Below are 14,446 nucleotides of genomic sequence, written 5' to 3'. Positions count from 1 at the left end.
TTGAGGAAGCCCATCATTGGAATTTACAAGCCAAGTTCTATAACGAAAATTCCCACTAGTATATGAAAGTGACAATATAGGAAACTCTCTATCATGAAGATCATGGTGCTACTTTGAAGCACAAGTGTGGTAAAAGGATAGTAGCATTGCCCCTTCTCTCTTTTCTCTCATTTTTTATATTTGGGCCTTCTCTCATTTTTTTTGGCCTCTTTTTTTTTGTCCGGAGTCTCGTCCCGACTTGTGGGGGAATCATAGTCTCCATCATCCTTTCCTCACATGGGACAATGCTCTAATAATGAAGATCATCACACTTTTATTTACTTACAACTCAAGAATTACAACTTGATTCTTAGAACAAAATATGACTATATATGAATGCCTCCTGCGGTGTACCGGGATGTGCAATGAATCAAGAGTGACATGTATGAAATAATTATGAACGGTGGCTTTTCCACAAATACGATGTCAACTACATGATCATGCAAAGCAATATGACAGTGATGGAGTGTGTCATAATAAACAGAACGGCAGAAAGTTGCATGGCAATATATCTCGGAATGGCTATGGAAATACCAGAATAGGTAGGTATGGTGGCTATTTTGAGGAAGGTATATGGTGGGTTTATGGTACCGGTGAAAGTTGCGCGGCACTAGAGAGGCTAGCAATGGTGGAAGGGTGAGAGTGCGTATAATCCATGGACATATACTTATTGCAACAATCTATTAGTTATCGAAACGAAATACTACACGCATGCTCCTAGGAGGGTAGATTGGTAGGAAAAGACCATCGCTCGTCCCCGACCGTCACTCATAAGGAAGACAATCAATAAATAAATCATGCTCCGACTTCATCACATAACGGTTCACCATACGTGCATGCTACGGGAATCACAAAATTTAACACAAGTATTTCTCAAATTCACAATTACTCACTAGCATGACTCTAATATCACCATCTTCATATCTCAAAACAATCATAAGGAATCAAGCTTCTCATAGTATTCAATGCACTTTATATGAAAGTTTTTGTTATATCCCTCTTGGATGCCTATCATATTAGGACTAAATTTATAACCAAAGCAAATTACCATACTGTTTAAAGACCCTCAAAATAATATAAGTGAAGCATGAGAGTTCATCAATTTCTATAAAATAAAACCACCGTCGTGCTCTAAAAAGATATAAGTGAAGCACATAGAGCAAAATTGCCTAGCTCAAAAGATATAAGTGAAGCACATAGAGTATTCTAATAAATCATGATTCATGCATGTCTCTCTCAAAAGGTGTGTATGGCAAGGATGATTGTGGCAAACTCAAAATTAAGGACTCAAATCATACAAGACGCTCCAAGCAAAACACATATCATGTGGTGAATAAAAATATAGCCTCAAGTAAAGTTACCGATAGACGAAGACAAAAGAGGGGATGCCTTGCGGGGCATCCCCAAGCTTAGGCTCTTGGTTGTCCTTGAATATTACCTTGGGGTGCCTTGGGAATCCCCAAGCTTAGGCTATTGCCACTCCTTATTCCATAGTCCATCAAATCCTTACCCAAAACTTGAAAACTTCACAACACAAAACTCAACAGAAAATCTCATAAGCTCCGCTAGTATAAGAAAATAAATCACCACTTTTGGTAATTTTGTGAACTCATTCTTTATTTATATTGGTGTAATATCTAATGTACTCCAACTTCTCCATGGTCCATACACCCTCCCCCCCCCCCCCCCCGATACTAGTCATAGATTCATCAAAATAAGCAAACAACACATAGAAAATAGAATTTGTCAAAAACACCACAGTCTATAGCAATCTGGATATTTCGAATACTTCTTTAACTCCAAAAATTCTGAAAAATTAGGAAAAAGTCAATATTTTATCATGCTTCTACTAAAAATGAGAATTGTTTTCCTGAGCGCAAAAGTTTCTGTTTTCAGCAAAATCAAATCAACTATCATCGTAAGCTATCCCAAAGGTCTTACTTTGCACAAACACTAATTAAAACACAAAACTACATCTAACCAGAGGCTGGATGAATTATTTATTGCAAAACAGGGCCTAAAAAGCAAAAACAAAAATAAAATTGGGTTGCCTCCCAACAAGCGCTATTGTTTAACGCCCTTAGCTAGGCATAAAACACGAATAGATCTAGGTATTCTCGTCTTCGGTATGCAATTCTTTTCTCATAATAGATTCATAAGGCAATTTAATTTTCTTTCTTGGAAAGTCTTACATGCCCTTCCTTAACGAAAATTGCAATCTAATGTTTCCTTCTTTCATATCAATAATTGCACCAATCGTTCTTAGGAAAGGTCTACCAAGGATAATAGGAATCTACGGGCACATAATTCCTACTTGCAACAATAAGAACATCATTAATCCTTCCCATGGGTTTCTTAATAGTGGAATCCGCAAGATGCAAATTTAAAGAACAATCATCAAATTCACGGAAACCTAACACATCACATAAAGTTTTTGGAATCGTGGAAATGCTAGCACCCAAATCACACAAAGCATGGCACTCATAATCTTTAATTTTAATCTAATAGTAGATTCCCACTCATCATAAAGTTTTCTAGGGATAGAAACTTCCAATTCAAGCTTTTCTTCAAAAGATTGCATCATAGCATCAACGATATTTTAGTAAAAGCTTTCTTTTGATTATAAGCATGAGGAGAATTCAACATGGATTGCAACAGGGAAATAGCATCAACGATATAAGTAAAAGCTTTGTTTTGATTATAAGCATGAGGAGAATTCAACATGGATTGCAACATGGATTGCAAAAATTATCATAATTAAATTCCTTGAAATCCAAAAGAGTGTGTTCATTGCTACTTACAGTTTTGACCTCTCCAATCCCACTTTTATCAATTTTTGCATCAAGATCTAAAAACTCTGAATCATTGGGACACCTTTTAACTAAAGTTGACTCATCTCCAGTCCCATCTTTATCAAGATTTATATTGGAAAACAAAGATTCAATAGGAGTCACATCAATCACTTTAAGATCTTTATCTTTATTTTCACGGAAACTAGAAGAACACGTTTTTATAAACCAATCTTTTTAGCACGCATCTCAGCGGTTCTTTCTTTGCACTCATCAATGGAAATTCTCATAGCTTTGAGAGACTCATTGATATCATGCTTGGGTGGAATAGATCTAAGTTTCAAAGAATCAACATCAAGAGAAATTCTATCCACGTTCCTAGCCAAATCATCAATTTTAAGCAATTTTTCTTCAATCAAAGCATTGAAATTCTTTTGCAAACTCATAAATTCTTTAACACTATTTTCAAAATCAGTGGGAATCTTATTATAATTCCAGAAGAATTGTTGTAGGAATTACCATAATTATTAGAGGAATTACTAGGAAACGGCCTAGGATTAAAATTACCTCTATACGCGTTATTACCAAAATCGCTCCTACCAACAAAATTCACATCCATAGATTCATTATTATTCTCAATCAAAGTAGACAAAGGCATATCATTAGGATCAATAGGAGCAATCTTGCTAGCAAATAATTTCATAAGCTCATCCATCTTTCCACTCAAAATATTAATCTCTTCAATCGCATGCACCTTTTTACTAGCGGAAGATCTTTCGGTATGCCATTGAGAATAGTTAAACATAATATTATCTAGGAGTTTAGTAGCTTCTCCTAAATTAATTTCCATAAAAGTACCTCCCGTGGCCGAATCTATTAGATTTCTAGAAGCAAAATTCCATCCAGCATAAAATTTTTGTATAATCATCCACAAATTCAAACCATGAGTATGGAAATTTCTTATCATCAATTTCATCCTCTCCCAAGTTTGTGCAACATGTTCATGATCAAGTTGCTTAAAATTCATAACATCGTTCCTAAGGGAGATGATCTTAGCAGGAGGAAAATACTTGGAAATAAAAGCATCTTTACACTTATTCCATGAATCAATACTATTTTTAGGCAAAGATGAAAACCAAGTTTTAGCACGATCTCGAAGTGAGAACGGGAATAGCTTCAATTTATCAATATCATTATACACATCTTTCTTCTTTTGGATATCACAAATCAACGAAATTATTAAGATGGGATGCGGCATCTTCACTAGGAAGGCCGGAAAATTGATCTTTCATAACAAGATTTAGCAAAGCGGCATTAATTTCACAAGATTCTGCATTAGTAGCGGGAGCAATCGGAGTACTAATAAAGTCATTATTATTGGTGTTGGAAAAGTCACACAATTTGGTGTTCTCTTGAGCCATCGTGACAAAGCAATCCAACACACGAGCACACAAGAAGCAAACGAGGAAGACGAACGGAAGAGGGTCCAAGAAAAGGCAAATCTTTTCAAAAATCGTTTTAGAAGTGGGGGAGAGGAAAACGAGAGGCGAATGGCGAATAATGTAATGCAAGACATGAGAGTTTACGATGGGTACTTGGTATATCTTGACTTGGCGTAGATCTCCCCGACAACGGCGCCAGAAATTCTTCCTGCTACTTCTTGAGCTTGCGTTGGTTTTTCCCCTGAAGAGAAAAGGGTGATGCAGCAAAGTAGAGTAAGTATTTCCCTCAATTTGAGAACCAAGATATCAATCCAGTAGGAGATAACGAACAAGTCACCGAATACCTGCACAAACAATCAAACAACTTGCACCCAACACGAAAAAGGGGTTGTCAATCCCTTCACGTTTACTCGCAAAAGTGAGATCTGATAGCAATAGATAAACGGTAAAGTAAATATTTTTGGTATTTTTGGTTTATAGATCGGAAAGTAAAATATTGCAAAGGAAGTAAATCGGAAACTAAAATTGTACATCGGAAACTTATATGATGGAAAATAGACCCAGGGGCCATAGGTTTCACTAGAGGCTTCTCTCAAGATAGCAAATAATAAGGTGGGTGAACAAATTACTGCCGAGCAATTGATAGAAAAGCGCAAAGTTATGACGACATCTAAGGCAATGATCATGAATATAGGCATCACGTCCGTGTCAAGTAGACCGAAACGATTCTGCATCTACTACTATTACTCCACACATCGACCGCTATCTAGCATGCATCTAGAGTATTAAGTTTTTTTTCATAAAGAACGGAGTAACGCATTAGGCAAGATGACATGATGTAGAGGAATTAACTCAAGCAATATGATGAAAACCCCATCTTTTTATCCTCGATGGCAATAATACAATACGTGCCTTGCTGCCCCTACTATCACTGGGAAAGGACACCACAAGATTGAACCCAAAGCTAAGCTCTTCTCCCATTGCAAGAAAAACCGATCTAGTTGGCCAAACCAAATCGATAGTTCGAAGAGACTTGTAAAGATACCAAATCGTACATATAAGAATTCAAAAGAGATTCAAATAATATTCATAGATAAGCTGATCATAAATCCACAATTCATCGGATCTCGGCAAACACACCGCAAAAAAAGTATACATCTAATAGATCTCCAAGAACATCGAGGAGAACATGGTATTGAGAACCAAAGAGAGAGAAGAAGCCATCTAGCTACTAGCTATGGACCCGTAGGTCTGTGATAAACTACTCACGCTTCATCGGAAGGGCAATGGTGTTGATGAAGAAGCCCTCCGTGATTGAATCCCCCTCCGGCAGGACGCCGGAAAAGGCCCCTAGATGGGATCTCACGGGTACAGAAGGTTGCGGCGGTGAAAAGTGTTTTCGTGGCTCTCCCTGTTGGTTTTGGGATATATGAGAATATATAGGCATAAGAAATACGTCGGTGGAGTCACGAGGGACCCACAAGGGTGGGGGCGCGCCCTCCGTCCTTGTGGCTGCCTCGTGGCTACCCTGACTTGCACTCCAAGTCCTCTGGATGTCTTCAGGTCCAAGAAAAATCATCGCAAAAGTTTTATTCCGTTTGGACTCCGTTTGGTATCCCTTTTCTGCGAAACTCTAAAATAAGGAAAAAACAGAAACTGGCACTGGGCTCTAGGTTAATAGGTTAGTCCCAAAAATAATATAAAATATCATATTAATGCATATAAAACATCCAAAACAGATAATATAATAGCATGGAACAATCAAAAATTATAGATACATTGGAGACGTATCACCCGGGCACGCCCTCGACCCCTCATACTACCCCAGATTTGGTCCTGGTTTGAGGGGTGTCGGTCAGTCCGGACGTTTAGGGATAAAATGGGGGGTCCGATTGGGTCACTGTTTTTTGAGCGGGCACTGACCGAACAGACGTTTCGAGCCTTTGAGGAGAAAGTAGGGGGTGCGGCTGAAGATGCTCTAAGAAGCCACGGTCCCCGTGATGTCAAAAAAGAAGGGGGAAAAAGCCACGGTCCCCCCTTTGTCAAATCTCAATCGATCGACCGCTCCCCCTACCCCTCCCCCCACAATCCCTTGCGGCCTATAGACGATTTCGTGAACATGGACAAAACTGGCCCCTTTCTTAAACTTGAACAGAAAATGAACCCAATTTGAAAACATTTCACCAAATGACCCTCTTTTGCATGACGCCCGGGACTGGGGAGCCATGCTAGAGAGCATGACGCCCCGGGCTAGGGCGCCATGGTTGCGACATATAGCATGGCGCCCTAACCCGGGACGTCATGCTATCTAGCATGGCGCCCTAGGCCCGGGCGTCATGAAAAAAGGCCACTTTGTAAAATATTTTCATATTGAGGCCATTTCGTGTTGAAGTTTTGGAAAAGGGTCATTTGTCCATTTTCACAACGATCTCTGCATCAGGGCGCTCATCCGGCTCCGCGACTCTATGGGATTCCCTCGGGCTCCGTCGAGATGGTTGGGAGAATGGCTGGAGTGATGTCCCCAAGAAGAATGGCTGGGAGAAGATGTGAATTGGAAGAAGTTGGGGATGAGTTATATAGAGAGAACGAGAGGTTGAGAGTTCAGATTTATTTATGTTCTGTTCTTGGATGATTTGATACTGACATACATAGGCATCCCAGTTTTCTCCCTTTTTACGGTATACTACACACTCCCTTTTTACAGTATACTACACACTCATATACTGACCCGGAAGAGCACACAACGCAGCGCTCACGCAATCACGCAACACAAGTCTGTCATGTAGGTTCATGATGGCAGCGCCTCTGCTGTGTCCGCCAACAGCAATGTCACATGTGTAGGAAGAGAAGGCAGGCATGACACGCCGACGGCACCGCCTCCGGCGCCTATGTATCCGCTTACATGCTCATCTGAGGTGGGGACAGAAACATAATGTCTCCCTGCTTGAGGTTTCAAGCAAATGCATTTTGATGAGTGGTCCATTGGTTCCATTTCAAAGTTGACTATTTGTTCATATCCTCAATGGGTTTCTAATCCTTTATTTATTTTAGTTCCCTGCTCATGACATCGGTGGTGCTTGCTCATAGGGCATCAGCCTTACATGAATGTTTTGTTGAATTTAGTAACTGATGGATTTATGCTCGAGGTTCTTATTTGAAACTGTTGGTTCAGGTTTGCTAGATATTTTGATCATGTGTGAAAAAAAATGCAAGATATCTGCTAAATTTCGTATGATTGATAAGCTGTTTCTCTCTTTTGTTGTATTTAGCTAGCTATTACTATCTTTGTTCGCTCAATCAGTTATGTTTCTGCGGTGATTTGTCAAGTTAGACTGATCACTAAATAGATACAAATATGTATTGCAGTGATTGGCCAAGTTAGTCCCCCCATCAAATATAGTTGGTATTTTGTTTCCTTGCAAATTCATGCATATCTTCTAGTGCATGCTACATACAGAGCCAATCTCCAGAGCGTACATCATCCCAGCAAAAGTATATATGTGTTCTCGTGGCAGTGTGGTTGGAGTTGTATTGAAGTACACCTAGCTAGCAGCCTGTTTCTTCATCATAGCTATCAAAACCAAACCTGCAGAGCAAGTAATAACAACATCAGTCAAAGAAACTTGCAACCTTTCATTCAAGGAAAGCTGTGGAGGTATTTCGCATAATTTTTGTATAACTCAAACAGTAATCATTAGCTTCACAATGGTGGAAATTGTGCCAAACGCTCCAAAGAACATTATCAGACAGAACCAACATCTCAAACAGAGAACAGCTATAGGTAGCTTGCATTGTGGTTAGCACAGTTTTAACTCCAAATAGTAGAACTTCGAAGTAACTTGGCAACACTAGTCCTATTAGAGGGCAAAAAGAACAGTGGGCACACAAGGGGCTCATGGAGTAGGCCGGAAAGCATAAACATCTGGATAGCTCATAGGCATGCTTTCTGAAATGTATGAGGTAGCTAGTTACTGACAAATCGAATTTGAACAAACTAATACAGTACAAGCCTCAAGCAAGGGAGCGTGCATCATCTTACTAACTGATGCTTCCTTCAATCCAATATAACTACCATTATTTTTACTTGTTTAGTGATAACAGACTTAAACTAGAATAATCAGGTAAGAGATTTAACAAAGGTATCCTCTTCAAAAACTGTGACAATCATTAGTTCACTGTGAATCTGAGGAACCACAATGATCCAAAATAAGAATGTGAAATGTCAAACCTACAAGGCTGTATGAGAATCAAGGAAATTTGAAACGAAATGCTCAGGTATTGTTTCTTCTCAATCACTTGTGTAGAGTCTGTAGACGGGGTAGCATGCTAATCACACTAGGACTGGATAGATCCATAACCACAGAAAAATAAATAAAGACGATGCAACAATGAGTAAAACAGAGTAACTAATCACACTAGGACTGGATAGATCCATAACCACAGAAAAATAAATAAAGACGATGCAACAATGAGTAAAACAGAGTAACTAAGTGGAAACATATCCCTGAAGCATAGTGAAGTGTAAGTAGTTCATTTGGTACTTCTTAGAATGATAGCACCCTAATCTCTGAGCAGGCACAAGCATATGCACAAATAGGAAATAAGAATTTGGTAAGTGGTGGGCAGGTGGGTTAACAGCTAAGCAATTTGGTACTTGAGAAATGTCAGTAAAAAGGATAGAGTACATTTTTTGAAGTAACAGACCCGATACCTACACATACATGCAGAATATATGCTTACCTGGTGAAGCCCCAGTCCAATAGCATATCTAACAAGCAATCATCTTATGAATCGTCTCCATCACCAGTAACTGTTTCTGCAAGCATACGAAGTCAAACCACAAATTAAGTTCCAACAAAAAGACAAATAGATATTGGTAGTTTTAAAAAAAGCAGTTTGGATACAGCATTAGAGGTAGATAGATAAATCACATATGCCGTCGAATTCAATGAATAGTCTGAAAATAGTGTATACTGATAAATATTGTAAAAATGAAAAAGATCACACCCAGACCATTAGCTAGCAGAAGAGACAAGTTATCCAGAATTACTAAGCTTGTTCCATGCCATATCAGAAAACATATATAATCATACTGATCCAAGCAAAAAATGGATTGCCACTGTTCATATTTAGATTATCCTAAATAAATTTAGCCTGAAAATGGAATGAACTCAATTTATTAGTTTTCCCAGGTATAGATAGAGCAACATACTATCCTAAAGTGATACAATGAACAATTATTCGTAAATTTTAAACAAAAGCATCATGATTTAAAATGAGTAGCAAGATTAGCAAAGATAACAATATTGATTGAAAGAAATAGACTAGTTATAGGCATCCAAAGATACCCATTGAGCTGACTATGTGACAATTCAGTTTGTATAAGCTACTCCCTCCGTCCCATAATATAAGATCTTATTACATCCAATATGCCTACAACATCAAATGGATTACCAGAAAATATTAGCATACATCCACTGTTTACAGCATAAACATTTAGTCATTCCTTAGATAAACTAGTATTGTGCACACCTTTGGCGATGTGACTGAGGTTGAAATCAAATGTAAATTTTAGTGGATGTAGTAGATGTCTCCCCAAATTTAAATGGGCTTATACATAGAAAATGAAATTTGTCATGGGAGAAAGAACACTACTGAAGGAATTCTGCACCAATTACCTGTATTTGGGCTTTCTTTTGGCATTTCTACCGTAAGCTGTGTCTTCTCCAGATTTGCACCATCCTGGTCCTCCGTAGCAGTAGCCACAGTTGTAGACTCCGAAAATGTCGTGACTAGAACCTGGCTAGCCTCCTCTGAACACATTACAAGTTAAATGACCCATAAGCCCAGTAGTACAAGTTGAGTAAGAAAGAGCAACTGAAAAGATCATATGCAGCTTCAAGAAATGCTAGCATGTTCCAAAAATAGGATAATGCAAGGCTGCTATGAGAGATTTCAACAGAACACAGTAAGTCAAGAATTGGGCAAACATAAAGGACATATAGTCCAACAATAGGCCAAACTGAAAAATTCACAATATCCATTAGGCAATTGCTGAGCTAAAAATGTTCGGCTCACCAGCAATACGATCATCACACTCCTTCATCAGACGAGTAAACCTCGAGTCACCAGATATGCAGGAAGAACCCACTTCAAGAGCAGCCTTTGCAGTTTGGTATTCCTCTGGCTTGATGGAACCAGGGCAGGCCATATGCATCGAAGGATCTAGTTCAATTGGTTTGTAGGCATCAGCTACTATCTCAGCAAGAAAAAAATTACTACGCGCCTAGTGCACTTTATTGCTTAAGTACAAACAGACAATTGCTATGAAGTAACAAGTAAAAATGCATGATTTAACTATTTCAGTTTGTCCACAAATGTGGGTCACTGTAGATCGGCACAAAAATTAAGGAATTAACCTCCATGACCATCATGTCATTCTCTTGCTACTAAGGAATCACATGACAGGACAACAATGTACCTTTTGAATCTACAGAAATCACTATTATATCTTTTCCTTCACACATAGAGTAGAACAACTATTTAATGCTATTAGTAAAATAACCATTGTACTTTTAAAAGCAACTTGACTACAATTTCGCCTTGCCATGTTTATAGTTGACTACACCTGTAGCCTGGGTACCGAAGCGGAACTAATGACATAAAAAACATATGTAGCAGCTATGGAAAAAGTCGTTATATGTTTATTACCTGAGCGACAATAACTTTCGAAGGGGTGGTACCAGCAGCCAGAGTCACGAAATTTGTCGTAACGAAATGTATCCAGCTGCAAGGCGAAGAGGCAGCTGGCAGAAGATAACAGCAGCATCCTGTTGTACTCTGCAAGCCCTCGAATGATTACACGCCCCGCGTGTCTCTGTGGATCAATTGGGAGTCGAATATTTAGGTCGATGCTCCTTGTTATGACCCAGCAATTGTTGGCATCACAGTCAGTAAGCCTCCTCCAGATATGCACACGTAGGCCTGACAGTGTGAGCAAACTGACAGCGCCCTCTTCTGGTATTGCCAAGATCTGATAATCAGTCATGCTGTTTATATCACCTACTACCATGCAACAGACAGATTATGTGTGCTAACGTCAAACGCAGCCAGGCTATTTGATAAGCGAACTCCATCCATAACATCAGACAGACTCAATCTATTATACACTAGCCAGTGAATAGAGTTTCCAACTAGCACAGGTGGGGAATTCCTGAAAGATATGGTAGGAGGACCACTGGACGGATCCTTCCCTGGAAGTGAGGGAGAGACGAGTTTCTTCCATACCATGTTCTTGGAGGAATAGAAGAGCGCGTTTGCGCGCGCGCCCTCAAGTCCTACCAGAACCACCTGGAACTGCTCATCATCCCAGGCAAGGCGAAGCACCGCCCCATGAATCGGTCCTAGGCCTCTGAGGGGGGGGGGGGGGGGGGGGGGGGGGGGGCGGCGATGCGATGCTGGAGGCCGGTCAAGGGCTCCCACACCAGGAGCCGGTCCCCGTCCCCGAGGAGGATTAGGACGAGGCCATGGCGGCAATCGATGATTTCGTCGTCGTCGCGGCCGTTGTCGAGGATGAAGCGCTCCTGGGGACGCGATTCGGTACCTCCAGCGTGGGGGAAAAACAGAGCGGGCGGCGGCCGACGAAGAAGCCCAGCATGGGAGGGCTGCGGCGGTTGTGCAGGCAGAACCGGCGGAAGAAGACGGGGTCGCAGACGAGGCGGCGCCACCGCCTGCAGACGGCGGAGGCGCGGGGAAGCGAAGACGGCAAAGGAGGGAGGCGGAGGAGGATCTCCGTGAGGAGATCGTCCAGATCGATCGGCGACAGCGGCGGCGGCGCCGACGGCGGGCTGGGGAGGCCGCCTGCCGCCATTTCACTCCTCCCTCACGGCTCCTGCGGGTGCGGGTTGGGGAAATCGGGCGGAGAGCTTGCGGTTGCTGGTGGACGAAGCGAAGGGGATTGATTTCGTATTGCAACGGGCGTATTCGGATTCGTCTCGTCGTTCTGAGCAACTTTCATGTACAAAGTTTTTCCATCCGAACTACGGTTTATTTTATATGAATTTTAAAAGATTTAAATTAATTTTAGCATTTATTTAATTTATTTAATACAACATTATCCAGAACAGTGCATGCTGACGTTGACGTCAGCAGTCAACAGGGCATTGACTGGGTCAAACTGACGTGCGGGTCCCGCATGTCATACACTGCTTAGTTTAATTCGGGTTTAGCTAATTAATTACTGTTTAATTAAATTAACTAATTAATTAGATTAAGTTAAACAGGATTAATTAACTTAATTAATTTAGTTAATTAATTAAATTTATTATTATTATTATTTTATATTTTATTATTATTATTATTATTATTTTTTCGTTCTGTGGGCTGGGCCCCACATGTCATTGGCCCTAGGGGGTTCGGGCCCAGGGGCAGTGGCTCAGGGGCGCGAGGCCCCACCTGGCAGTGGCCCAGGGGCCACAGGCGGGCGCGGGCGCGGCGCGCGTGTGCGGCGCGGGCGATGGGCGGTGGTGCGGGCAGACCCGACGACGAGCGCCGCGGGCGGGGTCAAGCCCGAGTGGCGACCAGCACGCGGGGGCGGTACGGCGTGGCCCCCAGGTTGAAGCGGCGACGAGGCCGAGGGCGGGCTGCGCAAGCCGCGACGGTGGTGAGGGCGAACGGAGGGGGCGTGGGGCGCGGTGGTGGAGGTGGTGAGCGCGGTGGCGAGCGCCGTGCGGGGCGGAGGAAGTGGCCGAGCGCGGCCACGGCGGGCGCGCGTGGTCGCAGGGGGAGCCAGGGGAGGGGGTGCGCCGCCCGCAGCGACGGCACCGCGCGGTGAGCGCGGACGGGACGAGGGAGCAGCGGGACGGTGCGGCGACGAGCGCGGCCGAGCGCGCGCGGGGCGCGGCGACCGCGGCGAGTGCGCGCCGGACAGGGGGTGCGGGGCAGGCGACGGGACTGCAGTGGCGGGGCGGAGCGAGGGCGGCCGGACGCAGCCACGGCGGGCGCGTGCGGGCACGCGCTAGCGGGGCGTGGGGAAGAGGAGAAGGAGGGGGGTCCTCACGGGGGGGACACGGGGTCTAGGGCAGCGGGGCTCGGGGTGGAAGGCGGGGACGACGGCGATGTGGAGGAGGCAGTCCGGCGAGGAGGAGGAGGCAGGCCGGCGAGGGCGAGGCGGCGGCGGCGGACGAGGGCGAGGCGGCGGCGTCGAGCCCGATCCGATCTGGATCGAGGGAGGGAGGGGGAGAGCGGCGGCGCGAGTGGGGGAGTGGGTTAGGGTTTGCGGGGGGGAGTGGATAAGGGAGAGTGGGAGTGGGCCGGCCGGCTGGGCCTGAGGGGTTGGCCCAGTTGGGCCACGGTCCAGAGGGGGTTTTCTTCTTTCATTTTTTTGTTTGTTTTCTCTTTTGTATTTTCTTTCTTTTATTTATTTGCTTTTCTGTTTTATTTCAATTTAAATTATTTAGGCATTTTATAAAAATGTGTTTACTACACCATATTTACTTACGCAAAATATGGCACCTCCCGAACATTTTTGTTGTAATTTTTGAAAAACTTTTATTGTTGACATTAATTTGAATTTGAATTTTTAAACGGTTTGACCTAACGGTAGCTTAGCAACAGTAACTGTGGTGACGTGGCACCATTAGCGTGGGATTACTGTAGCTTGATTATCCGGGCGTTACAAAACTCCTCCACTACAAGAAATCTCGTCCCGAGATTTAGGAGGTAGAAGGAAACAGTGCGGGGTATTCATCACGCAGGCGATCCTCGTGTTCCCAAGTGGCCTCATCTTCAGAATGGTGTGACCTCTGGACTTTGAGAAACTTGATCGCCTTCTGACGTGTGCGGCGTTCAGCTTGGTCGAGAATGCGGACCGGATGCTCCTTATAGGAGAGGTCCTGCTGCAATTCGAGCACTTCATGATCCACTGCTCGGATTGGGTCCTTGAAGCAACGGCGGAGCTGTGACACATGGAACACATCGTGAACCTGAGAAAGGTTCGGTGGAAGCTCCAGTTGGTATGCCACTTTTCCACGCCTTTCAAGAATAGTGAATGGGCCAATATATCGAGGAGCTAGTTTGCCCTTGATTCCAAAGCGGTGAGCACCCTTCATTGGTGTGACTCGAAGATAAGCCTTTTCGCCAGGTTGATAGACCATGTCTTTATGATGACGGTCATAC

At 43.0% G+C, this 14,446-nt stretch overlaps 1 protein-coding gene across 1 annotated transcript; it reads right to left on the bottom strand.

Annotated features, from left to right (window-relative positions):
* Positions 1 to 7,610: 7,610 nt before the first annotated feature.
* On the bottom strand, positions 7,611 to 12,242 carry LOC109733812 (uncharacterized). Its single transcript, XM_020293025.4, has 5 exons — positions 10,982 to 12,242; positions 10,349 to 10,495; positions 9,949 to 10,083; positions 9,011 to 9,086; positions 7,611 to 7,856 (listed from the first exon to the last, which is right to left on the bottom strand). Exons 1-4 carry the CDS (start codon positions 11,340 to 11,342, stop codon positions 9,055 to 9,057), a joined length of 675 nt encoding a protein of 224 aa, XP_020148614.1. The 5' UTR covers positions 11,343 to 12,242; the 3' UTR covers positions 7,611 to 7,856; positions 9,011 to 9,054.
* Positions 12,243 to 14,446: the final 2,204 nt, after the last annotated feature.

The sequence above is a fragment of the Aegilops tauschii genome, chromosome 6 (assembly GCF_002575655.3).
Source record: "Aegilops tauschii subsp. strangulata cultivar AL8/78 chromosome 6, Aet v6.0, whole genome shotgun sequence".
NCBI lineage: Eukaryota > Viridiplantae > Streptophyta > Magnoliopsida > Poales > Poaceae > Aegilops > Aegilops tauschii.
Note: the sequence above shows the minus strand (reverse complement) of the source record. Positions and strands in the feature narration are given on the sequence as shown.

Excerpts from the sequence above, each read along its gene's own strand:
- LOC109733812 (XM_020293025.4), bottom strand. The coding sequence starts at position 11,342 with ATGGTAGTAGGTGATATAAACAGCATGACTGATTATCAGATCTTGGCA. Across the intron at positions 10,496-10,981 it reads CGAAAGTTATTGTCGCTCAG|ATCCTTCGATGCATATGGCC; the intron begins GTAATAAACATA and ends CAATTGAACTAG. Across the intron at positions 10,084-10,348 it reads GTGTGATGATCGTATTGCTG|AGGAGGCTAGCCAGGTTCTA; the intron begins GTGAGCCGAACA and ends TAATGTGTTCAG.